The following is a 27,609-nucleotide window of genomic DNA, read 5'->3' as shown; positions in this document are numbered from 1 at the left end:
AGAACCTCAAGTATTTAACAAAACATGCAAAAACCATCATTACTTGACCTTCTCCATCATGTTAGGTACATGTCTCTCTAAGCTCCACTCCTTCCCAACCAAACCCTGCAAGCTGAAGCAGCTCCAGGGCTCTCCGAGCTGCCCCCTGCCTCAGTGCCCCTGAAAGCAGCATGCACACTTCCCCCAAGTGATCTGTCAGGTGGCCCCCTAAATCTGCCCATCTTAACAGGTTATTATGCTTCAAGGCACTGGAAAGTCTCAACTAGGAAAAACAGTGATCAATGCAGATAGGGAAATTAAGACCAGAAGAAAATAGAGGCAAAGCAGGGCACAAGGAAAATATAAATATTTTACATATTATCATATAGAAAATAAAAAAGAACTGGGAGCTATAAAAAGGAACAATTAAGAGAACAGTCATAGAAACTAATAATTTTTGAGTAGAAATATAACTTCAATTGATTGGCTAAAAGAAAAGCTGAGGAAAGAAATCTAGGAAAAGCAAAAATAAAATGAATAAACATCCAAGTTAAAAAGAAATCTAGAGGATTAGACCAAGAACTGTTCCAATAAAAAAAGGATACAGAGGAGATAAAAGGCAAAAATATATGAGAAAAACTGTTCAAAACCTTTTTCAGAACTGAAAAATGAAATCCCTGATTCAAAGACCCACCAAGGACTCAAGAAAAAGAATTTCAAAAGACCCACACTGAGCTACACCATCCAGTGGTTGTGGCTGTTGTTTAGTCCCTAAGTCATGTTCGACTGTTTTGCAGCCCCATGGACTGGAGCTCTGTCCGTGGAATTTCCCAGGCAAGAATACTGGGGTGGGTTGCCATTTCCTTCCTCAGGGATCTTCCGGGCCCAAGGATCGAACCCGTGTCTCCTGCTTGGCACACAGAATCTTTACCGATCCAAATTCTTGGATCGGATTCTTTACTGATCCAAATAGGAAGCCTGTGGCTACAAAACAATAAGAACAAGAAGGATCCTAAGTGCTTCTCTGGGTGTGTGAGCATAGGAGAAAGGCCGCATGCAAGGAATCACAGTTGAATTATGCCAAAAATTTCAACAGCAACACTAGAATTCAGAAGTAAGTATGAAAGTGTTTCACATTCTATGGGAAAAAATGATTTCCAACCAAAAAAATCTATCTTAATCCACCAATAAAATTTAAAGTTGGGATAAAAATATGTTAAGTAAACAAATATTTTTAAAGTTTACATCCCAGGTATCCGTTCTAAGTGAGCTCAAAGAATGTGCATCACCTAAATGAAGTTATAAATTAAGAAAAGGAATATATGAGGCCTAGAGACTCTGAGATACAGCATAAGAAAGCAGCAAAGAGAATTCCCAGGGTGGTGATTGAAAGAAGCCCCTGTGGAGTAAAGCTGGGCAGAGACACAGAAAGCTCAGCCCAGATTAGAAGAGGAAGATGGAGGGCTCCAGAAGGTGTGCCTTAAAAATAAATAAATAAAAGGTGGAACTGATAAATGACTTAATTTGTTTGGCCATACTGAGAGGATGTTTACAACCCTGTCAAAGTATCTGAAAGAGGCATCAATTATAGGTAAGCAAATGGAAAAAAAAAATCCGAAGAAAAAATAAAAAGTTGTACAAAAAGGAAATGAAAAAGGATGTCCCAGGGCTAAAAATTTACATATTTATATAATATACATATGTTATATGTAATATTGATTTAACCACAAGTTATGATAAACTATGACTGGAAGAGGGCAGCCGTAAGACATAAATTTTTGTCTTCTATGATACAAAGTGAATAGATGAAAAAAGAAAATAACCTGAGAACAGCAGCATAAGCCTTTTACGTAAACGCACAGGTCTGAGTGGTGGCAAAACAGGAGTACAGATCTGGCCGTGGGGTCTCAGCAGGATGGAGGGCTGGGTGATGGCAGCGGGCTAGCTCTCGGTCCTTACAGCACGTGTGCATTTCAAAAACACAGGCACGGGTTTCCACTTCCGGGAAGTGGACTTGGACATCTCTCATCCTCTCACTAAGTACAACTAAAAACCCTGGGCGTTGTATTTAAAACACACCTGAGAAGACTTATAGGCAGACAGGCTATGAACCTTAGGCCCAAAGGAAGGACTAGGTGGTGAGTTCTCTCATTTCCTTTTCCCTTTTTTTTTTTTTTGTTATTACTTAGGTGCTTTTTTTTTTTTAATTGAAGTATAATGATTTACAATGTTGTGTTAGTTTCAGGTATATAGCAAAATAATTCAGTTACATATGTATATGTATAAATAAAACATATATATATATATATAATATGGTATATATATATAACATATTCTTTTACAGACTCTTTTCCCTTGCAGGTTATTACAAAATATTGAGTATACAGTTTCCTATGCTATACAGTCGATACCTGCTGGTCATTTTATATATTGTGCATATATAATGTGTGTATGTCAGTTCTAATCTCTCAGTTTATTCCTCCCCACCACCATTTCCCCCATGATAACCTTAAGTTTGTTTTCTACATCTGTGATTCCAGTTCTTTCATAAATAATCCCATTTGTGCCACTGTTCTAGACTCTAATATTAATAACATACGATATGTCTTTCTCTGTTTTACTATGATCATCTCTAGGTTCATCCACGTTGCTGCAAATGGTATGATTTCATTCTTTTTCATGGCTGAGTAACGTTCCACCATATATATATATATATATATATATTCCACACCTTCTTTATTCATTTGTCTGCCAATGGTCATTTTGGTGGTTTTCATGTCTTGGTTACTGTAATAGTGCTGATAGGAACACTGGGGTACATGTATCTTTTTAAATTATGGTTTTCTCTGGATATATGCCCAATAATGGGACTGAGAGGGTATAGATAAAAGGGAACTCTCTTACACTATTGGTGGGAAAGTAAACTGGTACAGCCACTATGGACAACAATATGGAAGTGCCTTCAAAAACAAACAATAGATCCGGTTTCCTTTTTGTCTCATTTATCCAAGATTTGGAGCTGAAAAACAGCAAACAACGTGGAAATGCCAATGGGCACAGACAAAATCAACAACAACAATAAAAGACTGCTCCCCCAGCCAAAGGATGGAAATGGGGCATCCTAGCAAGATAGAAAGCTTTAAAAGAGAATCTCCCTACAGCTGCCAATACCACAGGAAAAGCCTGTGGCTCGGCCCACCAGGGGAGGAGCCTAAAGTCTCCACCCACCCCAACTATAACCAAGACCCCCCAACTTGCCAGCAGACGGCACACATAGCAACGGGAAAAAGGGGAGAGGACCGGCTGGCCTGAGGCCTGGAGACCAGATTCTGCGGGGGGACGAACACACTCAAGAGCTCCTGCAGAGCGTGCAGGCAGTGAATTCACGGGAAGGAGACTTCATCAACAAGAGGAAAGGGAGACAGAGGCAGGGGATGAGGGAAGGCTTCTCTGTGGACCCATGCTCCATCTGGAAGGCCGAGGGGAACAGCTGGAGAGCAGAAGGCTCAGCAGGCCCTGTGGCACTGGCCCAGGGACAGAGCAGCAAGGCCTCGTACAACCACACACAGCTCTGTCCGACCCAGGGAAGAGGGTGCAGGGTGGACTGCAGACGGGAGAGGCCGAGGAGACTGGGCGGACTTCTCACAGAGGCAGGGGATTCCAGCCCTTGTTAAGGTCCCTGACAGTGCTGAGGCGGGGATGGGGGCGATCAGAGGAGGGGGCTCAGAGGAGTCCGGACTCTGACGGAAGGGAGGAGCTTCAGAACCCCGCCAGCTGGGGGCAGGAGACGCTGCAGGTGAAGCGGCAGACACCCTGGAATCTGGTCAGCTTCCCGATGTGAGGGTTCTAAGGGCTGAGCATGGAGAGGGCACAGCCACGTGCGAGCGTGTCTCGAGGGCCAGTGTTCACGACGCCCGGCCTAGTTGTGTGGCCTTGGGCAAAACTCTCTGAGCCTCATTCTTCCTGTCTATCAAATAGAAATAAGAACGGCCACCATGCCTATCTCACAGAGTTACCGTACGAATATATTATTAGGTAATACTTTGGCCACCTGATGCAAAAAACTCACTCATTCGAAGAGAGCCTGATGCTGGGAAAGACTGAAGGTGGGAGGAGAAGCGGGCAACAGAGGATGAGATGGCTGGATGGCATCACCGACTCGATGCACATGAGTTTGAGTGAACTCCAGGAGTTGTCAATGGACAGAGAAGCCTGGTGTGCTGCGGTCCATGGGGTCGTAAAGAGTCGGACACGACTGAGCAACTGAACTGAACTGAATGGATGTGAAAACACTATAAAAATGGTAAACACAGTCTGTATTTTTTTGTTTCTGTTGTATCAAACTGCCATAAACTTAGCGGCTTAAAAAACACACATTTATTCCATTACAGTTCTGGCGGTCAGAAGACTGAGGGGTCTCACTGGATCAAAGTGAAGGGGCTGGCAGGCTTGCACTCCTTGTGGGGTCAGTCCCCACTTCCTTTTTCCAGCCTGCATTTCTTGGCTCATGGTCCCCTCTTTCATCTCCACAGGTCAGTTCAATTCAGTTGCTCAGTCGTGTCCAACTCTCTGTCACCGCATGCCAGGCTTTCCTCTCCATCACCAACACCAAGACTCAAACTGATGTCTATCAAGTCAGTGATGCCATCCAACCATCTCATCCTCTGTCGTCCCCTTCTCTTCCTGCCTTCAGTCTTTTCCAGCACCAGGGTTTTTCCAATGAATCAGTTCTTGCATCAGGTGTCCAAAGTATTGGAGTTTCTGCTTCAGCATCAGTCCTTCCAAAGAACACCCAGGGCTGGTCTCCTTCAGAATGGACTTGTTGGATCTCCTTGCAGTCCAAGGGACTCTCAAGAGTCTTCTCCAACACCACAGTTCAAAAGCATCAATTCTTTGGTGCTCAGCTTTCTTCACAGTCCAACTCTCACATCCATACATGACCACAGGAAAAACCATAGCCTTGACTAGATGGACCTTTGTTGGCAAAGTAATATCTCTGCTTTTCAACATGCTGTCTAGGTTGGTCACAACTTTCCTTCCAAGGAGTAAGCATCTTTTAATTTCATGGCTGCAATCACCATCTACAGTGATTTTGGAGCCCCCCAAAATAAAGTCTGATACCATTTCTACTGTTTTCCCATCTGTTTCCCATGAAGTGATGGGACCAGATGCCATGATCTTAGTTTTCTGAATGTTGAGCTTTAAGCCAACTTTTTCACACTCCTCTTTCACTTTCAAGAGAACAGAAGATATTAAGAAGATATTAACAGAAGCAGAAGATATTAAGAAGAGGTGGCAAGAATACACAGAAGAACTGTACAAAAATGATCTTCATGACCAAGATAATCATGATGGTGTGATCACTCACCTAGAGCCAGACATTCTGGAATGTGAAGTCACGTGGGCCTGAGAAAGCATCACTACAAACAAAGCTAGTGGAGGTGATGGAATTCCAGTTGAGCTCTTTCAAATCCTGAAAAATGATGCTGTGAAAGTGCTGCCCTCAAAAAAATTTAGAAAATTCAGCAGTGGCCACAGGACTGGAAAAGGTCAGTTTTCATTCCAATCCCAAAGAAAGGCAATGCCAGAGAATGCTCAAACTACCACACAATTGTACTCATCTCACATGCTAGTAAAGTAATGCTCAAAATTCCTCAAGCCAGGCTTCAGCAATACGTGAACCATGAACTTCCAGATGTTCAAGCTGGTTGTAGAAAAGGCAGAGGAACAAGAGATCAAGTTGCCAACATCTGATGGATCATCGAAAAAGCAAGAGAGTTCCAGAAAAACATCTATTTCTGCTATTGACTATGCCAAAGCCTTTGACTTGTGTGGATCACAACAGACTGTGGAAAATTCTGAAAAAGATAGGAATACCAGACCACCCGACCTGCCTCTTGAGAAACCTATAAGCAGGTCAGGAAGCAACAGTTAGAACTAGACATGGAACAACAGACTGGTTCCAAATAGGAAAAGGAGTACATCAAGGCTGTATATTGTCATCCTGCTTATTTAACTTATATGCAGAGTACATCATGAGAAACGCTGGCCTGGAAGAAGCTCAAGCTGGAATCAAGATTGCCAGGAGAAATATCAATCACCTCAGATATGCAGATGACACCACCCTTATGGCAGAAAGTGAAGAGGAACTAAAGAGTCTCTTGATGAAAGTGAAAGAAGAGAGTGAAAAAGTTGGCTTTCAGTTCAGTTCAGTTCAGTTCAGTTCAGTCGCTCAGTCATGTCCGACTCTGCAACCCCATGAATCGCAGCACACCAGGCCTCCCTGTCCATCACTGACTCCCAGAGTTTACTCAGACTCACGTCCATCGAGTCAGTGATGCCATCCAGCCATCTCATCCTCTGTCGTCCCCTTTTCCTCCTGCCCCCAATCCCTCCCAGCATCAAAGTCTTTTCCAATGAGTCTCTCTATGATGCCTCAAAATTCTGAAACATACCAAGTTCTTACTAATATTATTAAAGAAAAAACTAAGTTTCAAAGCCAAGTTCTTACTGATATCATTCAAGGAACACTAAGCTGTGGTCAGAAAAATTTTACCATTGAATATACTGAAAACATGTTGCTGAATATTTTATTTAAAGCCTGGCTGTACATGAATTATAAATACATGAATTCCTTAGTCAGAATATTAAAGTACTCATACAACACCCTTTCTTAAACATCACACAAAAACAGGATTAATAAAATAAATAGCACGAATCATGTTTTTTAAGAAATATAATTATTTAAGCACTTCAAAACTATGGAAACAGGTTTTTTCCAAAGTATCTTCTCTGAACTATGGTATTTTGTTTTTAATAAATCCAGAATAGTATCATTAAAATACAATAAAAGGAGCCATCCTGTATTTCATTTCAGAATATATTCTTTTTTGAGATTCTGTTTATCAGTCAAAGAAAGCTAAGGTAACATACAAAAGCATTTATAAAGAGCAATTGTTAGTCAATTTTTCTACTAAAGAAGCCTTATGAACATATCTGGAAGAAAATGACAATGGTGATAATGATGATGATGGTAACAACAATTACAAAAGTTTGAATGACTTAATCTAAAGTGCTTTTGCTGGGGAGAAAAAAAAAAAATCCCCAGAGATGATGTCATTAAAACTTATTTATGAACCATCATCCTAATTGTGAATGCAATGAGCAATTTTATGATCCTACTTTCTCTAAATGGCAACAATTAGCTTTCCACGGAAAGTAGAGGTATTTACAAGTAGAGTACAACTCAACCCAAGTTAAGCTCCCCGGACAGACACAAGACTAAGATAACAATGACATATTGGCTAAACAACAAAACCATGCGTTCACTCAATCTTCAATGACTCGTGCCATGATAAATGGTATAAAAATACACAGACCAAACTACACCATGATAAGCTTCTTCTACATATATAGTTCCCAAAACTACTCTTGTGGTAGCCAATCCTTAAGAGAAAAACTAAGCTGAAAAAATATTTGCATCATCTGGTAACTGATAAGGACTATGAATGCCAGTATCTGGAAGGGGCCAAGTCACATAAAACCTGTTTAAAGTAGTATTAAAAGAACAAAGCAAAAAGATACAAAAAACAAATTAAAGAATATTAAGTATATGAGGTATTTATCTATAACTAAGAAACAAATTATTCATCTCAGATATATACCATGGATAATCTGATACTTAGTTTCTGATTGACCATATTAGGTAGAAAAAGAAATTTCCACTTCCCAGACAAAAAGTTCAGTTCAGTTCAGTCACTCAGTCATGTCTGACTCTTTGCGACCCCATGAATTGCAGCACACAGGGCCTCCCTGTCCATCACCAGCTCTCAGAGTCACTCAAACTCATGTCCATCGAGTTGGTGATGCCATCCAGCCATCTTATCCTCTGTCGTCCCCTTCTCCTCCTGCCCCCAATCCCTCCCAGCATCAGAGTCTTTTCCAATGAGTCAGCTCTTCGCATGAGGTGGCCAAAGTACTGGAGTTTCAGCTTTAGCATCAGTCCTTCCAATGCAATACTTTTCAAAATGTCAAAAGCTAAGTTGTGAAGTTTTATATAATATTGATCGAGTTAACACCTTAATAGAGAGGAAAAGAATAGATGGATGTGCAACAAACTGGATTATGAGTTCAACTATGTCAGAGTTTGGAAAATTCAGGTAAAGCCCTATGTTGTACAAAAACCCTAAGCGTTAGATGATGACATGGGGAACAAACATGGGACAGAGAGCTGTCAACAAAAACAAAGTCCAACAACCCTGTGAACCTTTTTACCCAGTGAAATATCATAAATAAGTTAGAGGGACCTCTTGGCTTCCTCTTTGATATTTTTAGTAGTCAACTATAAAGGATTAAAATGTGAAGGTATTTACAAAGGACCAGATATTGAGAAAGACAGCAAAGTTATGCAAAAAAAGATGCTATTATGTCTCAAGAGCCAAGCAGCAAAATAATTTCAGGTTACCTGAAATGTTACCTGCAATAAAAGAATCCCTGAGTCAACCTTTTAAAACAATTTAAAATAAACAAGGGAAGCAAAAAAAAAAGAAATAAAGCCATATTATTATTAGGAAGCATCACTATGAACAAAGCTGGTGGAGGTGACAGAATTCCAGTTGAGCTATTTCAAATACTAAAAGATGATGCTGTTAAACTGCTGCACTCAATATGCCAGAAAATTTGGAAAACTCAGCAGTGGCCACAGGACTGGTCAAGGTCAGTTTTCATTCCAACCTCAATGAAAGGCAATGCCAAAGCATGCTCAAACTACTGCACAACTGCACTCATCACACACGCTAGTAAAGTAATGCTCAAAATTCTCCAAGCCAGGCTTCAACAGTACATGAACCATGAACTTCCAGATGTTCAAGCTGGATTTAGAAAAGCAGATGAATCAAAGATCAAATTGCCAACATCCACTGGACCATTGAAAAAACAAGAGAGTGCCAGAAAAAACATCTACTCTGTTTTATTGACAACACCAAAGTCTGACTGTGTGGATCACAACAAATTATGTAAAATTCTTAAGGAGATGGGAATACCAGACCACCTGACCTGCCTCCTGAGAAATATGCATGCAGGTCCAGAAGCAACAGTTAGAACTGGACATGGAACAACAGACTGGTTCCAAATAGGAAAAGGAGTATGTCAAGGCTGTATATTGTTACCTTGCTTATTTAACTTATGAGCAGAATACATCGTGAGAAATGCTGGGCTGGATGAAGCACAAGCTGGAATCAAGAGTGTCAGGAGAATTATCAATAACCTCAGATATGCAGATGACACCACCCTTATGGCAGAAATTGAAGAAGAACTAAAGAGCCTATTGATGAAAGTGAAAGAGGAGAGTGAAAAAGTAGGCTTAAAGCTCAACATTCAGAAAACTAAGTTCATGGCATCCAGTCCTATCACTTCATGGCATATAGATGGGTAAACAGTGGAAACAGTGGCTGACTTTATTTTTTGGGCTCCAAAATCACTGAAGATGGTGACTGCAGCCATGAAATGAAAAGACACCTACTCCATGGAAGAAAAGCTATGACCAACCTAGACAGTGTATTAAAAAAGCAGAGATATTACCTCACCAACAAAGGTCTATGTAGTCAAAGCTATGGTTTTTCCAGTGGTCATGTACAGATGTGAGAGTTGGACTATGAAGAAAGCTGAGCGCTGAAGAATTGATGTTTCTGAACTGTGGTGTTGGAGAAGACTCTCGAGAGTCCCTTGGACTGCAAGGAGATCCAACCAGTCCATCCTAAAGGAAATCAGTCCTGAATGTTCACTGGAAGGACTGATACTGAAGCTGAAACTCCAATCCTTTGGCCACCTGACATAGAGAACTGACTCACTGGAAAAGACCCCGATGCTGGGAAAGATAGAAGGTGGGAAGAGAAGGGGATGACCGAGGATGAGATAGCTGGATGGCATCACTGACTCAATGGACATGAGTTTGAGTAAACTCCAGGAGTTAGTGACAGACAGGGAGGCCTGGCATGCTGCAGTCCATGGGGTCGCAAAGAGTCAGACACAACTGGGCAACAGAACAACAAAGCGGAGAAGCACAAGCTTAAAACACAGGCTACATAGAGAACAAAGCCATTACATCAGATGCTAAAGCTGGGTCATGAGGACAGGTCAGAGCTGTAGATTGCTACAAAGCAATGTCCAACTGGAGATTCTGGGCCATGAGGCTAAGCAACCACAACAGGCATTACCCACTCGGTGTGTTCACCCAAATCACTGGCATGTTATTTCATACATAAAAGAAACGTACTACTTACCCGATTGATATGGTTGTTCCTTAAAATAACCTGTACCAGGGTCTTCTCAAACTCTTCCAACTTTTTGGAACACTTTGTAAGAATATGATTAGATAAGTTACAATCACCAATCAGTCTAGCTAAAGTATCAATAGCTTCTGTCCAAAAGCTTGAACAAGGAAGTTTGGGTGCTCGGTAAAAAGCAATCAAGCCCTCCAGCAACTGAAAAACAGAATCCGATATTGTGGCAGAGGCATTTTCAAAGTGGCTTAAGTCTGTTTTCAGATACTCTGACTCAGTCAAGTTCTTCAGTCCAAGCAGATGTTGCAAGAACTGCATGTGAGAAGACAGAGGCTCTTCTGGGGGAACACAGGGTTTACTCCCAATGGGCAGTGATGAGAAGGGGGTGGGGATCTGGCTCTCCCCAGAGCACTGGGGCATCTCTGAGGGCGTCTGCTCACTTGATAAATAACACCCGGAATCCTCCAGCAGAGTTGGTGTATTTTCAGAACTTTTAGGTTCCTGAACCTGCAACTGGGAAGATGGGTCTCCTGAAATGGAAGAGAATATAAGTGTTATCTTTTTGTGGCTAACATTTCTTCAAACTAGACACTGACTTTTCTAACTCAAAACACTAAATGAAGCATGAAATACATTCTTAGACATCTGAGAAGCAGTAGTGTAAAAATTACATGGAGGAGAAATGTGAATGAAATTGCTTGGACTATGGAAAAGTTCTATATCTGGGAGAAAGCACGGGTGATTAACCCCACATATTGTCAGGTCACTATCTTTCATCAAGGCCATGCCTGAAAGACACAGAAGAGAGACCACAAAACCGGACAGAAGTCACCATCTAGTACAGATTCCAACAGGTACCTGCAAAATAACAGGTACAGCTAACGAAGATAGGAGGACCATTGCACATTCCACCCAGCTTAGGTCAGTGCCTCCTGGAAGAGGTGACAGAACTAATTTGTAAGCTAAAAGCAGGAGTTCCAAGTTAAAAGTTCGAGGAACAGGGGTAAGAGCAGAGAATTTCACTGACCAAAGGGTAAGTAAAATGCACAGACTTAAAAAGGCAAAGCAAAACATTGTTCTTATAAGAACCCACCAGTAGTTTCATGTTCCTTCTACAGAAAATACAAGGCAAGAGATTAAATTAGACACATACATAGAGCCCAAATCACAAACAAATCTTAAAAGAGATATTAAAGACCTCAGAATTCATACATTCTGTATAATCATATTTAAAATTGTATTAATATGTATGAATGTGTAGAGTGAGTGCAATTAGGAAAAATTATGTATATATGCACACATATACCTAATATACAAAAATAAATAAACAACTTATATATATGCATGTATATTTGTTTATAATTATTCAAGTATATGTATCTATATCTATCTGTGTATATATATATTCACAGATATATGTGAATGTGTGTTTATATATATGCATGTGTATGTATGTGTGTAAATCATAGATCTTTGAAACTATATATATAAACACCAGAATCAGCTGAGACATACTGCAGTTAAGGCTTAACTTAGTAACTTTATGAACTCTTTGGCAGAGATGTCATCATAAACACAAAGGTTATTGTTTGTGAAATGATTATCAGTAAAAATGGTGACTGCAGCCATGAAATTAGAAGACACTTGCTCCTTGGAAGGAAAACTACGACAAACCTGGACAGCATATTAAGAAGCAGAGACATCAGTCTGCCAACAAAGGTGTATAGTCAAAGGTATGGTTTTTCCATTAGTCACGTATGGGTGTGAAGTGTCAAAAGCATAAAGAAGGATGAGGACTGAAGACATGATGCATTTGAACTGTGGTGCTGGAGAAGGCTCTTGAAAGTCCCTTGGACTGCAAGGAGATCAAAGCAGTCCATCCTAAGGGAAATCAGTCCTTAATATTCACTGGAAGGACTGATGCTGAAGCTGAAGCTCTAATACTTTGGCCACCTGATGAGAAGAAATGACTCATTGGGAAAGACCCTGATGCTGGGAAAGACTGAAGGCAAAACGTGAAGGGGGCAGCAGAGGATGAGATGGTCAGATAGCATCACCAACTCAACGGACATGAATCTGAGCAAACTGCTTGAGATGGTGAAGGACAGGGGAGTCTGGCGTGCTACAGTCCATGTGGTGGCAAAGAGTCAGACACAGCTGAATGACTGAACAACAACAAGAACACACCCACAATATTGAAATCACTGAACATCCTTCAGCACACTCATGTATCTATGAAACCATTTTCAGAAATACTGGTGTCAGCAGTGGAAGCAGGAACGGGACAACATATGGTGTGGCTCAGGGAAGTGAATGATCATCTTTTCATATCACAGATCATTCTATGGGTTCTGTGAGGAGCACACTGGAGAAGGCCTCAATCGGACACTGAAGATCAGTCCAGAGTGGCCTCTGTGACATCAGGTGATGAAAGAAATGAACCAAGAAGTTGCAGTGGAAAACTAGAAAGGAAGGGACGGAATAGGGAAAGAAGCACCAGTGGAAGCCAGCTGATGGACTGGACACAGAGGTTGGAGTGGACTAGGAATACACACATCCTGTGCTTCTGACTTAGGCGCCTGGGTAGGTGACAGTGCTACCAACTGACCAGCACAAATACAGACAGGAAAGGGGCTTAGGAGAAACCCTGAGAACCAGAGAAGCAACCCAGAGAAGCAAACCCTGAGAAGCAACCAGGGGAAATCTAGGCTAAGATAGTCACCTGGAAATTGGCCACAGTAGCCAAAGGATGTGGAAAAGGGCTAGACTGCAAAGACACTTCAGGAGTCATCAGTGTGCAGCGGGGGTGGTGTTGGAAGGAACGGTTATGAGGCTTCAAGAGGGACCCTGAGGAATGTCAGTCTGAGGGCTGAGTGGAGAGAATGGCCATCAAAGAGACAGAGCAGGGACAATTTAAGAGGTGCAGGAAGAAAAAAAACAGTGTCACGAAAGACAAGTGAAGAGTTTCAAGGAGAAATTACATGCAGGTGGTAAGTCTGATAAGGTAAAGTACTAATAAAAAATTTGTCAGAATTACCAGTTAAAAAATCACCCGCGATCACATCCTGAGCAGTTTTCGGTCAGCGGGGGTGGTGAAGGGAACGGCAGAGTGAATGGGAAAGTCACAAACACAGGGAAGGGTGGCCAAGGCTTGTGAGGACCTGGGCGGGAGGGCTTGATACGGGAGCAGCTACCGGTGAACATGGCAGGACACATTGGGAAAGAAAAAGAAACTCAAGCAATTACAGATTACAATGGAAAGAGAAAAAAAAAAAGACCGATAAGCAAAAGCTACAGATAGGACAGAAAATAAAACCGGTAGGTGGGGGCGTAGCCAGTGAGCAGGTGAGAGATGGAGTCAAGGACCCACGGAAGGGCAATGTTTACTGATGAAGAAGAAATTTTTTACCCCAAGGCTGAAGGAAGTAGGATGAGAATGTACAGGGATATAAAAAACAGCCCAGACGCATAGGAAATCAAAGGAGACCTCACCCAACAGTCATTTTTTTTTTTTTTTAAGTTGGAGACAGGTGAACACTAGTTCAATGGGGCAGAAGAACAGTAAAGCAGCATTCTCTCTCTGCCCCACCACATACTTGAAATCTAAATCATTGCTCCTTTGCCCTTAAGTAAAATTTGAAGCTGATGAGGCTGAACCAGAGGAGAGTGCTTCAGTTCAGAGAGCATTCATTTAACAAGTGTCTACTGTGACCACCACAAATGTGCAAAGATGAGATTGTGAATTATCACTACAAAATCTGTACTCCAAGTTAGGGAGGTGATGAGGCAAATTCACAAATGTGGTGGTACCCAGAATGGTGGACTGCCAGCAACAGTTTAACTGCATGCTGCTATCTCTGCATTACAACCAGCAGACGGCATGGTCATTTTAAGCAGAGAGACACTTTCGTTTTCTTATAAGCAAGGATAAAATAACTTCTCAAGACATCCATCTTACTCCTCACAAAAGTAGAGCAGAGGGTACTATGGTAATTATTCAGGTAGATTACATATTTCTTTCAGGGAACTCAAAATAGTTCTCTGCTAAGAAAGTGAACATAAGTTTAAATATGTCATTAACCTACTCAATTTTCCATCAAAGTAAGCTAACTTCACAGGCGATGACTTCAGGAAGAATCATAAAACAAATTCTCCCAGCAAGCAAGTTGAGAGGCAAAAGCTGCTATCTTGCTTCTGCTTCTCTATCCCTCCTCACTGGTGCTCAAAAATGCAAATCTGAGGGCAGCAGTTCTAACCATGCATGTGGCTCTCATGACAGGAATTGCTATTGTTCAGTCACTTAGTCGTGTCCGACTCTTTGTGACCCCATGGCCTGCAGCACACCAGGCTTCCCTGTCCTTCACCATTTCCCAGAGCTTGCTCAAACTCATGTCCATTGAGTCAGTGATGCCATCCAACCATCTCATCCTCTGTCGTCCCCTTCTCCTCCTGCCCTCAATCGTTCCTGGCATCAGGGTCTTTTCTAATGAGTCAGTTCTTGGCATCAGGTAGAGAAAGTATTGGAGCTTCAGCATCAGTCCTTTCAATGAATATTTAGGGTTGGCTTCCTTTAGATTGGACTGGTTGGATCTTCTTGCATAATTCGAAGCATTGTGACAGGACTACACAAAACAGAACACCACTGTTTCTGCCGGTGTGTTTCTGTGCTTTCAGAAAAGTGATGAGGGCATATGCTGGAGAATCCACCTGTGTGGACCCCACACAGGCAGCAGGCTCTCCGTGTCCTACAGACACACCTGGCTCCAGGGGAGGATCACGCTGACGTGAGACACACTGAGGCTCACAGTATGAACCTCATGTTACCAAAGAGAATCTTTTATTCATATTTCACTTTACAAAGTGGTTTCAGGAACTAATTCAACTGATATTCAGAGCAACCCTGGAAGGTTATGTGACTATCCCAAATTTACCAATAAGGATGTAAGCATAGGCTGAACTTGATGAAGAGGCTGGAGAAAAGCCACAGGGAGTACAAGGGAAACCAAGCCCTCCATCCCAACGCCTGCCAACCACGGCAGAGGTCTGTGTGTTTCCATACCAGATTCTGGACATTTCCACGACGGCACTCAGCAACTTCTGTATGTTAGCCACTGGTTCATGAGCTCCCAGGTGGCAGAAGGTCTGGCTCTGTGGTTCCCTTACCGAGTAATGTTCTCATCTGTAGGAGACGCCCTGTGCCTTCTTGTGTGTGTACTCAGTCGCTCAGCCATGTGCAGCTCTGCGACCCCACGGACTGCAGCCCACCAGGCTCCTCTGTATATGGGATTTTCAGGCAGGAAATACTAGAGTGGGTTGCCATTCCCTCCTCCAGGGGATCTTCCTGACTCAGGGATCGAACCCTCGTCTCTTGCATCTCCTGCACGGGCAGGAGGATTCTTTACCACTGTGCCACCTGGGAAGCCCAGAAGATGCCTTATCAGGGGAAATGCTCATGGGACAACCTGCTGCTCACTGAGACAGATCTCCTCTGACCCTACAGTATTCACAGTGCACTATGATCTTACACCAAATCACAACAATTATATATGTACATAAGAGAGATCAGACAGAATAGATAGACAAAAAGAGTGTGGTTTTTCCAAAAGTAACTCATAATGTCTCAGAATACTTGTTAACAAGAGTCAATAATTTACTTTTTATAATATCTACTACCTCTGGTAACCAATTAATGTCCTCTCCCATTGGTCCTCGGTAATGAAACTTTTAAGAACACAAACAGTATTTGCATTGGAAACCAACAGTTTCATGATGGATATCCCTCATTGCCTAATAAGTAAAGTAAATAACAGTGGGCAAAGATTACTATTGTATATATCCTTATAAAATGGAAAAGAGAAATGGGGGAAAACTTTCCTAGAGAGAATTAAACATTTTCAGTGATAATGAATATTAACAGGTTACAGTCTTGCAACAGTCATAAATAAGACTATTCATAGACAAGTTTTTTAAATGTCCATCCTTCTTTGGGTAACACAGAGCATAAAAAAAGAGAATACCCCAGTCTCTTTAAATGATTTTTTTTCATAACCACAGATTTCATTCATTGGCATATATGACTTTTCACAACATAAATCTCAAAGCATGGCTAACAAAGCATTTTACCCAAAGGAAAGGAAAGAAAATGAAGCCATGCTCCTGCAACTTTCTGTAATTCTTGCTTTTTCCAGGAGGCATTAAGGTAAAGCAGAAATTAGGGATGCTTCTTTCTTAATTTCTTATTAGGCTGAAGGGACTGAGGACTGTAATCTTCCTCCTAGTCACTGGGATATGATATAATTAACATGTGTGTTATCAGATTTAAAATGGACAATAAACTACACACACACACACACACACACACACACACAAGCTGATCAATCACAGTCTAGCACACATGAAATACAAATAAACATTATCATTATTAAAAGTTATAGGTATCAAGAAGTCTAAATCATGCTAAAGTATGAAATCACATACAAAAACACATGAAATAAGATAGCAATTAAAACTACACATTTGCTGTAAAAAACATTCTATAGTCTCTGCCATGCATTAGAGCCCACAGACTTGATATTCCACTTTAGTGGGCCCTTTCCTCTTTCATTTCCTTGCAGTTGGTAATTTCCACTTTCACTCCACTCACCATTTCAGAGTGGATCGCAAGCACACTTAACAAAACACAGCCAGTACCCTCCTCGCACACACCGAGCCCCAGAAACGCCCACTCCTAAACAGGAAATACATTTTCTGCCGCCCCCCAAACAGTCACATTCCACATCAATTTTTCATGCCTTTCTTCATCCATTTTCACAGTTCCTACTTCAATTATAAAATCAGGCCTATGGAACCAGATGCTTAAAATGCATCTTTCTGTTCGTCCTACAAACACCATGAACTTCATGTTTATAAAAACAAACAAGTAATCTTCACGCGATGCACACACCAACATACAGCGCATATGTGCCCCACATGCTATCCACATCAGCCGACAGCAGGACTGTCCCTCCGGTCACCAGGCCAGCTGAAAAGGGCGCATCCTCACCCCAGCTCTGCTCCATCCCCCACACACACCCAAAGGCCATGTCCTGCCGGTTCTATGCTCCGCGTGTGTGTGAGTCAGGACACTTCAAGGAAACAGGCCCAACAGGACAGAGAGCGAGCGACAAAGAAACACATTTCTTACGGGGACTGGCTTGTGCGAGTACGGAAGCTGAGCCTTCTCAAGACCTCAAGTCAGCAAGGAGACCCAAGAGTTTAGCTCCAGTCCAGCTACGAAGCCCCAGAATCAGGAGAGCTGACCGTGCGCACTCCCATCTGACATTCAGCAAGTTCCAGACCCAGCAGGGGCCAAGGTTCCAGTTCAGTGCGAGTTTAAAGGCCGGGGCACACCGACGTCCCAGCTCAGAACCAGTCAGGCAGGAGGGCTTCTCTCTCACTGGGCCTTTCTGTTCTCAGGAGGTGAGCAGCGCAGATCAGCCCGTCCACACCAGGGAGAGCAAGCCGCTTCACTCCACCTACTGACTCAGACGTTAGTCTCAGTTATGAACAGCCTGACAAATGCATCACAACCAGTTCTGACCAAACGTCTAGGCACCCAGTGGCCCAGCCAGGTTGACACATGAAATGAATCATCAAAGCCATGTCTTGAGTCTTCTCCAGCTCCTTCCACCAGAACCAGCTCCTGCGCCGATTCATACCCTGTACTGGCCTGACTGACCCGCCTGCCTCTCATTAGTTTTGTCCTCCTCTAGGCTCCATCAGGGAAGTCAGTCTGCTAAAATGCTAGCTTGATCACAAGACTCTCGTCCTTAACACCGTCCTAGGGCTTCCCTTACCTGACATAACAGTGTCCTCTCAGATCCTCAGCATGGCCCCCAAAACCACTCTGGCCACTTTCCCAGCCTCACTTTCATCCTCATTGTATTTATATGCCAGCAAATTTAAACTGGGAAATCGCACAGACAGAAGAGCCTAGCAGGCTACAGCCATGAGGTCGCAAAAGAGTCAGACACAACTTAAGAGACTAAACAACAACAACAGATACTAAACTACTTACAGTTTCCCGGAACACACCGAACCAATTCACACAACCATGAATCTGCACAAGGCGTTCTCACCACTGCCTGGTATGTGCTTCTACTACAACCCAGAGAAGGACGGATTCTGAAAACCCTCCTCCAAAATCCTCTGGGAAGCCCTCACTGCTCTCCCCAGGGACAGGAAATCGCTCCTGTCTGTCTGGGCATCTTTCACTTTGCTTCTATTACTGCACTCATCAACCTGTTCTGAATTTATTATTGTCATTGTTCAGTTGCTAAGTCATGTCCAACTCTTTGCGATCCCATGGACTGCAGTACACCAGGATTCCCCGTCCTTCACTATCTCAAGGAGTTTGCTCAGATTCAAGTCCATGGAGTCAGTGATGCTGTCTAACCATCTCATTCTCTGCTGCCCCCTTCTTTCTTTGCCTTCAATATTTCTCAGCAACAGGGTCTTTTCCAATGAGTCGGCTCGTCTCATCAGGTGGTCGAAGTATTGGAACTTCAGCTTCAGCATCACTTCTTCCAATGAATATCCAAAGTTGACTGTCTTTAGGATTCACTGGTTTGATCTCCTTGCTGTACAAGGAATTCTCAGGAGTCTTCTCCAACACTATAGTTTGAAAGCATTAATTCTTTGATGCTCAGCCTCCTTTATGGTCCAGCTCTCACATCCATACATGACTACTGCAAAAAACATAGCTTTGACTTTACGGACCTTTGTCGGCAAAGTGATGTCTCTGCTTTTGAATATGCTGTCTAGGTTTGTCAAAGCTTTCCTTCGAAGGAACAAGCATATGCTAATTTCATTGCTCCAGTCACTGTCTGCAGTGATTTTGGAGCCCAAGAAAATAAAATTTGTCACTGCTTCCACTGTTTCCCATATTTGCCATGAAGTGATGGGACTGGATGCCAAGATCTTAGTTGTTTTTTTTTTTTTTCATGTTGAGTTTCAAGCCAGCTTTTTCATTCATCTCTTTTAGCCACATAAAAGGCTCTTTAGTTCCTCTTCACTTTCTGCCATTAGAGTGGTATCATCTGCGTATCTGAGATTGTTGATATTTCTCCTAGCAATGTTGATTCCAGCTTGTGCTTCATCCAGCCTGGCATTTGGCATGAATGCATAGAAGTTAAATAAGCAGGGTGACAATATACATCCTTAACATACTCCTTTCCCCATTTTGAACCAGAATGTTGTCCCATGTCCAGTTCTAACTGTTGCTTCTTGACCTCCATACAGATTTCTCAGGAGATGGGTAAGGTGGTCTAGTACTCCCATCTGTGAGAATTTTCCAGTTTGTTGGGATCCACACAGTTAAAGGCTTTAGTGTACTCAATGAAGCAGAAGTACATGTTTTCCTGAAACTCCCTTGCTTTCTCCATGATGCAACAAATGTTGGCAATTTGATCTCTTGTTCTTCTGCTTTTGCTAACCCAGACTGTATCAATACACCTGGAAGTTCTTGGTTCAGGTACTTCTGAAACCTAGCTTGAAGGATTTTGAACATAACCTTGCTAGTATGTGCAATGACTGCAATTGTATGGCAGCTGGAATACTTTTTGGCATCGTCTCTCTTTGAGATTGGAATGAAAAGTGACCTTTTCCAGCCTTATGGCCACTGCTGAGTTTTCCAAATTTGCTGGCGTATTGAGTACAGCAATTTTAACAGCATCATCTTTTAGGATCTGAAATAGCTCAGCTGGAATTTCAACTCCACTACCTCTGTTTGTAGTAATGCTTCCTAAGGCCCACTTGACTTCACACTCCAGGATGCCTGAGTCTAGGTGAGTGACCACATAATAATGGTTACCCCAGTCATTAAGACCTTTTTTGTATAGTTTTCTGTCTGTTATTGACACCTCTTCTTAATCTCTTCTGCTTCTGTTAAGGCTTACTGTTTCTGACATATATATATATATATATATATACACACATACATATATATAGTTGTTGTTGTTGTTGTTGCTAAGATGTGTCTGCCTCTATACGACCCCATGGACTGAAGCCCACCTGGCTCCTCTGTCCATGAGATTTCTCAGGCAAGAATACTAGAGGGGGTTGCCATTTCCTTCTCCAGGGGATCTTCTCAACTCAGGGATCAATTCTACTTCTCCAGCATTGGCAGGTGGATTCTTTACCACTGAATCACCTGGGAAGCCTATATAGAAAAAGTTAAATAAAACAGCATATCTTCAAATGCAGTCAAATGTCATCACAGGTATATATGTTTTGTCCCTACCATGATTTCTTAACAGTAATAATCATTCACTTGTACTGATGCAGTGGACAATTTATAAAAGAATTGTTTATGCCACCTGGTGGTCAATTTGGAAACACTACTTTAAAACGCTTCACAATTCATATTCTAATAGACAATTTTCACTTTAAAGCAACTGTTCGACTTCTACTTCTGGAAGGATATATTTTAGCTTATTGCAAAGCACGTTTAAGACATTCTGACCAAGAAAAGACTGCAGTTTTTCGTCTTATATTTTTGTTTTCTTTTTAGATTCTTTTCCCATACAGGCCAGTACAGAGTACTGAGAATAGAATTCCCTGTGCTATACAGCAGGTTCTTATTAGTTATCCATTCCATAGATAGTAGTGGGTATATGTCAGTCCCAATCTCCCAATTTATCCCTCCCAGGCTGCATCTTTATTTAAAACCACACGAGAAGCCTGCATCACAATTTAACTTTGAATACACCATGAGAGACTGTAATATCAAATGCATGAGATTACAGACTAATGAAATAACTGTCTCAGCTGAATTGTGTTCAATGAGATTCACAAAACAAAACAGCGTATTTGTGTGTCTGGCTGATCCAGGACTATTTGAGTGTATAGTTTCTCCTGACTTCAGATGCTCAAACTCTGGGCTTTCCTGGTTATCCCCATCTCTTTCCTTCAAGCCATCTTCTAGTTCCCCAAATACACCATCCACATGCCCGCACCTTTGGCTTTCTCCCCTTGTTCCAACCTCCTGGACATCCCTGCCTTTCCTACAGCCTCAAAGAATTCCTCTGGGCAGAAGAGTCTCAGATCTCTATCTCCAATCCTACTCCTCCACGAAGCTCAATCTCCTAGGTAAACCGATATTACTTGACCTCAAGACACTAAACCACAAATGTCCAAAACAAATCATCACCTTTACCTATACCTGGATAGGTACAGGTAATATACCTATATACCTGGTACAACCTCCAAAGAAGCCTGCTGCTGCTCTCTGTCCAACACTTGAACCGCAAGTCAACTCTGACCTCTTGCTTAATCCTCTTCTACATTCCACTGACAAGTAACATAACCCTGCCTCACCCTTCTGTTCCTTGGAATCGCTGGCTTTTACAGTTAAAAGTTTACATGTTTCCTCTGCCTGGTTGCTCTCTCCCCAACCCAACCCCAATTTTCTCACGGCAGGCTCCTCGTTATCATTCCAGTGCCTTTTTAAAAGGCACTTCTTCAAGGAGGCCTTCTCTGACCAATCCAATCTAAAGCTATAACCAGACTGGTCTCCGTCACATCTCCCTGTTTTAATTCTCTGCATCTCACTTGTTACTGTCTGACCACCTTCTGCTGGTGAAATCTGTCTCACTCACAAGAATGTGGGCTCTACAAGAGTCTGACTGCCTGGAATACTAAGAACTCAATAAATATTACTCAATAAGTAAAACCCTTTTTACACCATGTCTTTATTTCTACGCCAAAACAATTCATCCAAGACCTGGGCTATGGCAGTGACTTCTCTGTCTCCAATCTCCTCCCTCCTCAAACAATTCTAAACACAGCTGCCCAATTACTCTTCCTGAATAATCTTATCCTTCAGGTCACCTAAAGGAAGCACTCTCAGAAAGTATACTGCTTGGCACATGCATGGCACACACCCAATAAATGCTAGTTTCCCTTCTATTCTCCTGCTGGAAAATCTCCCAAGGCCTTATACTGCCTACAAATAAAGTATGTTTTCCACTGGCTGTCACAGCTGTTATTAATAGGCTCCAATCTAGTTTTTCATCTTATTTTCCAGAATAACTCTTCATGCTCTGCATGCCACAGTCAAATTAAACCATTTGCCAGTAGATTCTTATGTCCTTAGTTTACACTGTTCCTTGCCTGAAATGCTCTAGTATCCAGAGCTTTCTAAATCCTATCCATCCTTCAAGGTCAGTATCTTCCTCCAAAAAGACTTTTTAAAAGTTCTGGTTCTCTAAAGCGAAATAATCATTTACCCTCTCCTCTGAACATCAGATCAATCTCTGGACCACAGCATCTCACTGGGTGTGATACGTGATATGGTTTTGCCCCCAGCAGCTGACTGTGTGATCCCCTGGGCAGGGTTCTGACCTTATTACACTCTGTAATCCTCACACTGTTTGTACCTGACCACTAGTGAATAAAACGGGCTGAATAAGTGAACAGAAGAATTTCTCCAAAAGGGAAAGAATTACTGGGATAAAATTAGGAGCTGATAAGAAGAATTAACTTCTCTCTGGACACAGCCATTTAGGGGCACAGTCCAGAGAACAAGCAGCGTCCTAACTCTACGTCCTAACAAATGGGAAGTATCAGGTTGAGAGGTGTAGACGTTTCTACTGACGCCAATGTCACAGCCCAACAGAGAAACATCAAAACCATGAAAATACAACCCACCATCAAGTGAACCAACGACTCCACCAGCATAATGACCACTGGTCAGGGTGTGGATTCTCTGAACACCGTGAGAATGACTGACGACCACAACAGACCACACTCACTGGCCTCCCAGCACCGTGGAGGCCAAACCGCAGAGCTCTCTACCATCTCACCGGTGTTCCCTTTCCTTTGACCTCCAAGCCTCTTCCAAAAGAACGTGCCTGAATGTGTCTCCCACCAAACCGCTGAAGGCCCTGCTATGAGTCCCGCTCTCGGCCCCAGGGCTCCAGCCGCTCACAGACAAGCTGCTGAGACAGCACCCGGCGCTGGCTCGGTCCCCAGGCCCCTTGCTAGAAAACAGGCTACACTCATTTTCACTAGATGTGTCCACTTCACTTTAGCAGAAATTAGGAGCACTGAGATCTTTTACCCAACCTACACGACCATAAAGCGAACATACTAAATGCATGTCATCCTAGGCTCAGCGTTTCCATGGGAGGACTCCAGGAATCTGGTTTCACACGAACATCTCAGAGGAGTCCCATAACTGAGTGAATCCCAAAGGAAAGGCTTTGCTTCTCCCATATCATGCCCTTGGCCTGCTGTGTTAAGATTTTTTTGCTGGGCTCTGAGAGGTTACACTCAACGATCTTACACCAGTGAGTTTCAACCTTGCCTGCATGTTACAGTGACTTGCACACCAGACCACACCCCATGCCAAGGACATCATAATCTCCAGGCAGGGCTGGAGGCCAGATATCAATGTTGTTTTTTTTTTTTTTTTAAGTTCCCCAGGGCTTCCCTGGTGGCTTGGATGGTAAAGAATCTACCTGCAATGCAAGAGACCTGGGTTCAATCCCCGGGTCGGGAGGATCCCTTGGAGAAGGGAATGGCTACCCATTCAAGTATTCTTGCCCGAAGAATTCCATGGACAGAGGAAACTGGAGGGCTACAGTCCATGGGGTCACAGAGAGTCGTACATGACTGAAGCGACTAACACATTACTACTAGTGATCCTAATGTCAGCCTTAGGATCTAACCTAAGATCCTAACCACAACCTTAGATGAATTCCTGCTTGCTCTGCTTTCTTAGGAGAGCAGGTGAGTGACCTGTGCCCACATCATACCATCTCCACTACCAGCTTCCAACCTCCCCAAATGTCCTTTCTCCTTTCTCTCTACACATTCGTGTTTAATTCATGGTGAATCTTTCAAATTTCTTTCGGGATTCCACTCCCTTTTCAAGGGTCACCTTTGCCACTGAATGCTCTCTTTGGCAAAGGGAAGGGCCTCATATATTCCAGCTGTCTGAAGGGTACTGCCCTATGGACTGCAGCCTCAGACTCTCCCCAGTGGCCCTCTCTCGTTTCTCATTGACATTCTCCACTCAGTAGCCAGGGCACGAAGCTCACAACTCCCACTCAGGGCCAACCAAAGGCTTCCCACTGAACCTGAAGTCCTACCCACCGGGTCAAGCCCGACATGCCCTGTACTTCTGCCCTGCCTCTGGTCTCTCCCAGCCCTCTGCTCCTCACTGACCCTGTCCCCCAGATACACTGGCCACTTTCTGCTCACTCAGCAAGAAGGCTAATTCCTGCCTTGGGGCCACTCAGATGACCCTGCTCCTCCAGGAGACAGCTCCGATACCTCCTTCTCATGACGTCTCACTGACCGCCATCCCTAGACACTCCATCACTTCAGCCTGGTTTAGCCTCTCTGAATGTTTTAACACGCTCTGAATTTTTCTTGCTTATTGGTTTACTTGTTATTGTCTGTCTCCCCCAAAGGAAGATAAATTCCACTTCTTGTTGTTTTTGTCACTACTCCAAAAATCACAATTTTTGTGGAATAAACTTATCAAGTAATCAATGAGTGAATAAACATGAATAGACAGAACCTGAAACAAACCTATATACATCACGTGTAGGATCTTTACACGTGACGATCTCAGGAGCTCCTGCCTCTCTAAGCAGATACCATAAACTCTCCATGGGCAGCAAGTAAACCTTTCCTCCTTTTCCAGCCTTGAAGGTCAAGCACAGTACTGAGTAAATATCATGTTTCAGTATGTTCTTATTGATATTTCTGGCTATTTTAGAAGATTCTCAGTATTGTATTAAAAATGGTATATGTGTGTGTGTATGGTGTATGTATATATATATATATATATTTTAACAAACTTTCAGTTACCTGTAATCCTCTGACCCCTGAACGTCTGCTTACTGTATCACATCTGAAGGAGCACAACAAAGAGTCTCTGATCTTAATTCACCTTCCAGTGTTTTCCACTTCATTCCCACTCTACAAATTACATCCATCTTATACGGTACCTGTGAATCTGCAATGGCAGGCTTTGCCAGGATGTGACTACTGATCTGTCTGATAACAGAGTCGGGCACATGTCTGTCTAACTGGCATGTACCTGTTGAGATCAAACAGAGACCTCAACCAGGAAACTTCTACAGAGATGCTCCAAGTCTAAGCTGCATCTCTGGGGATAAGGCTTCCTCCAACTAGGACATCTCCTAAAGCCTACCTTAGATGGGCTATTGATTCCGGTTTCAAGCGTTTAGTGTATCTGTTAGTTTCCATTGGACATATCAAGACTAGTCTGTGAAATCTAGACTTTATTAAGAATCAATCAAAAGCTTACGGGGCAAGAAGATAATCATCTTCTCCCCTAAAACCTTAATGACAATCTCAGACACTAAGGAAACTACTTTCGATGAAATGCAAGAAAAAAACAAAATTCAGGCAATTTTGCCAGGATCACTTAAAATATAATTTGCTTTATGCCCACAGTGGGCAGTTCTACCTTTCAATGTCCTCTAATTCTTATTTATCTCAGAATCAATAACCGTTCAGTCTTTCCCCAGCTAACTGCTAAACAAATATCTTTGGATAACTCAAGCTTCTCCAAGGAAATAATCTCCAAGTATCTTAGGATACATAAAACATTCATAAAATCCGCTTTGATCTTCAGTTCTGATGACTAAAGACAACATTTGTCCCCAGTAGGAAAGATTACAATAAGAGCCATAAAACACACCGTCCTCCTACCGGTGCCTTTCAGAGCTTCGACGTCTGTTACCTGTCGTCTCCCAGGTTCTGGGAGTCCCCGTCAATTCTGACGACCCAGGTCGGGGCTCAGAAATCCCCACTCATGCCCTAGACATCCTCTCTCCCTTTCACATGGAGGTGTCACTCCACCAGGAGTCTGACCATGGAACTTGCTGGTTCCAAAAAGATATATTTAGATGTTGGTTCTTTAAATACATGTCCCTTTTCCCTCTCAAAATGTTAAATGGTTTTGACTTCACAATCAACTAAATCAGTAAATAGCCTATACATGTGTCCCTGTTATCACTGGTAAATAAAAAGTTCTTCCTTCAGACTCCCAAGTTTCACAATCTTGACTCCAACTTGGAGCACTCTGTTTTTCTTCTCCCCCTACAGCCAGTTAGCTATTCCATCAGCCGCGTCATTGGTATTTGTTTCAAAATGCATCACTTTGGCACCTTTTCATTCCCCGTGCCAGCATCCTAGGTCACGTCCTTCCCATTTCATGCTTAGAGCACCATCATCTTGTCCTGTCAGGCTTCTCCACCTTCTGATTCTTCCCTTTTCCCCTGCAATCAGCACCTGGCTGCAGGATTAACACCAGTCCAAGCATATAGCTTTTGATGTCTCCTCATTACTGCAAAACAAAGCCTCAACACTTCCTAAGAACAACCGTGTCTTCTGGTTGTGGACACATCACCTCCACCTCTGGCTGCCCTTCCCTCCCTGGGCTGTGTTCACCCATTTACTGAAGCTCAACGTGCCCTTTGAGGCTCACTTACATGCTCTCTCTTCCCTTAAGTGCTTCCTCATCATGTTACACCTGTTACCTTCTATTAACATCCATGATACCCACTGCCTCCTGCATGCGGATGTCTTCCATATATATTCGACTACTCTCAGAAAAGTTGCTGCTGAACACAGGAGCTCCTGGTCCCTGAACTAAAGTGCAGTTGTCAGTTTCTGCCTTCCTTGACCTCTCGCCTCACGCATTTCCTCACTTTCAAGTTACTGTTTTCATTTGGTTCATCTGATACTAACTCGGGATTTTTCTCCTAACGAATCCTTTTTCTTTTTTCCTTTCTGCCAGCTGCTGTGGTTTGAATGTCTGTGTCTCCTCTGAAATCCCTAGGTTGAAAGCGTAAGCCCCATGAGCTGGTTTACAAAGTGAGGCTCTGGGAGGTGACAAGGTCATGCGGGCGCAGCCCTCCCGAGGGGCCCCTTCCGTCATGTGAGGACTCAGTGGGAAGGTGCAAGCCCACAGCGATGCCAGCTCTGCTGGCGCCTAGATCTGGACTCGTGAGCCTCCTGAAGGGTGAGAAATCCATGCCTGCTTTATGAGCCACCCCGTTCACGGGAGCTTTGCTGTAACAGCCGGAAGAGATGAAGACGCTGACTTTTCCTCTCACCACTGTTCTGCACCCTGGCTGACACTGAGCTGCTCCTCCCGGAGGCCCGGCTCACAGCACTGCCTCTCAGCGCGTCTGTGCAGTCTCAGCCCTCTCCAGTCTGTCCAGGCTGAAGTCAGGGGTGTTCTCCCACAACCACACTGGGTCACTCAACCTGCTGAAAACACCTCAATGTGGCTTCCCAAGTATCCAACAGTCTCCCTCAGAATGGG

The 27,609-nt window shown here is 43.0% G+C and overlaps 1 protein-coding gene across 1 annotated transcript in view; it reads right to left on the bottom strand.

The window, feature by feature from the left end:
• Positions 1-27,609, bottom strand: part of MEI4 (meiotic double-stranded break formation protein 4) — a 119,406-nt gene that overhangs the window by 67,600 nt on the left and 24,197 nt on the right. The window contains exon 2 of the mRNA XM_040239329.1: positions 10,260-10,789. Within this exon, the coding sequence (XP_040095263.1) occupies positions 10,260-10,789 (530 nt within the window). The remainder of the gene's footprint in view (positions 1-10,259; positions 10,790-27,609) is intronic.

The sequence above is a fragment of the Oryx dammah genome, unplaced genomic scaffold (genome assembly GCF_014754425.2).
Source record: "Oryx dammah isolate SB20612 unplaced genomic scaffold, SCBI_Odam_1.1 HiC_scaffold_4, whole genome shotgun sequence".
Taxonomy (NCBI): Eukaryota; Metazoa; Chordata; class Mammalia; order Artiodactyla; family Bovidae; genus Oryx; species Oryx dammah.
Note: the sequence above shows the minus strand (reverse complement) of the source record. Positions and strands in the feature narration are given on the sequence as shown.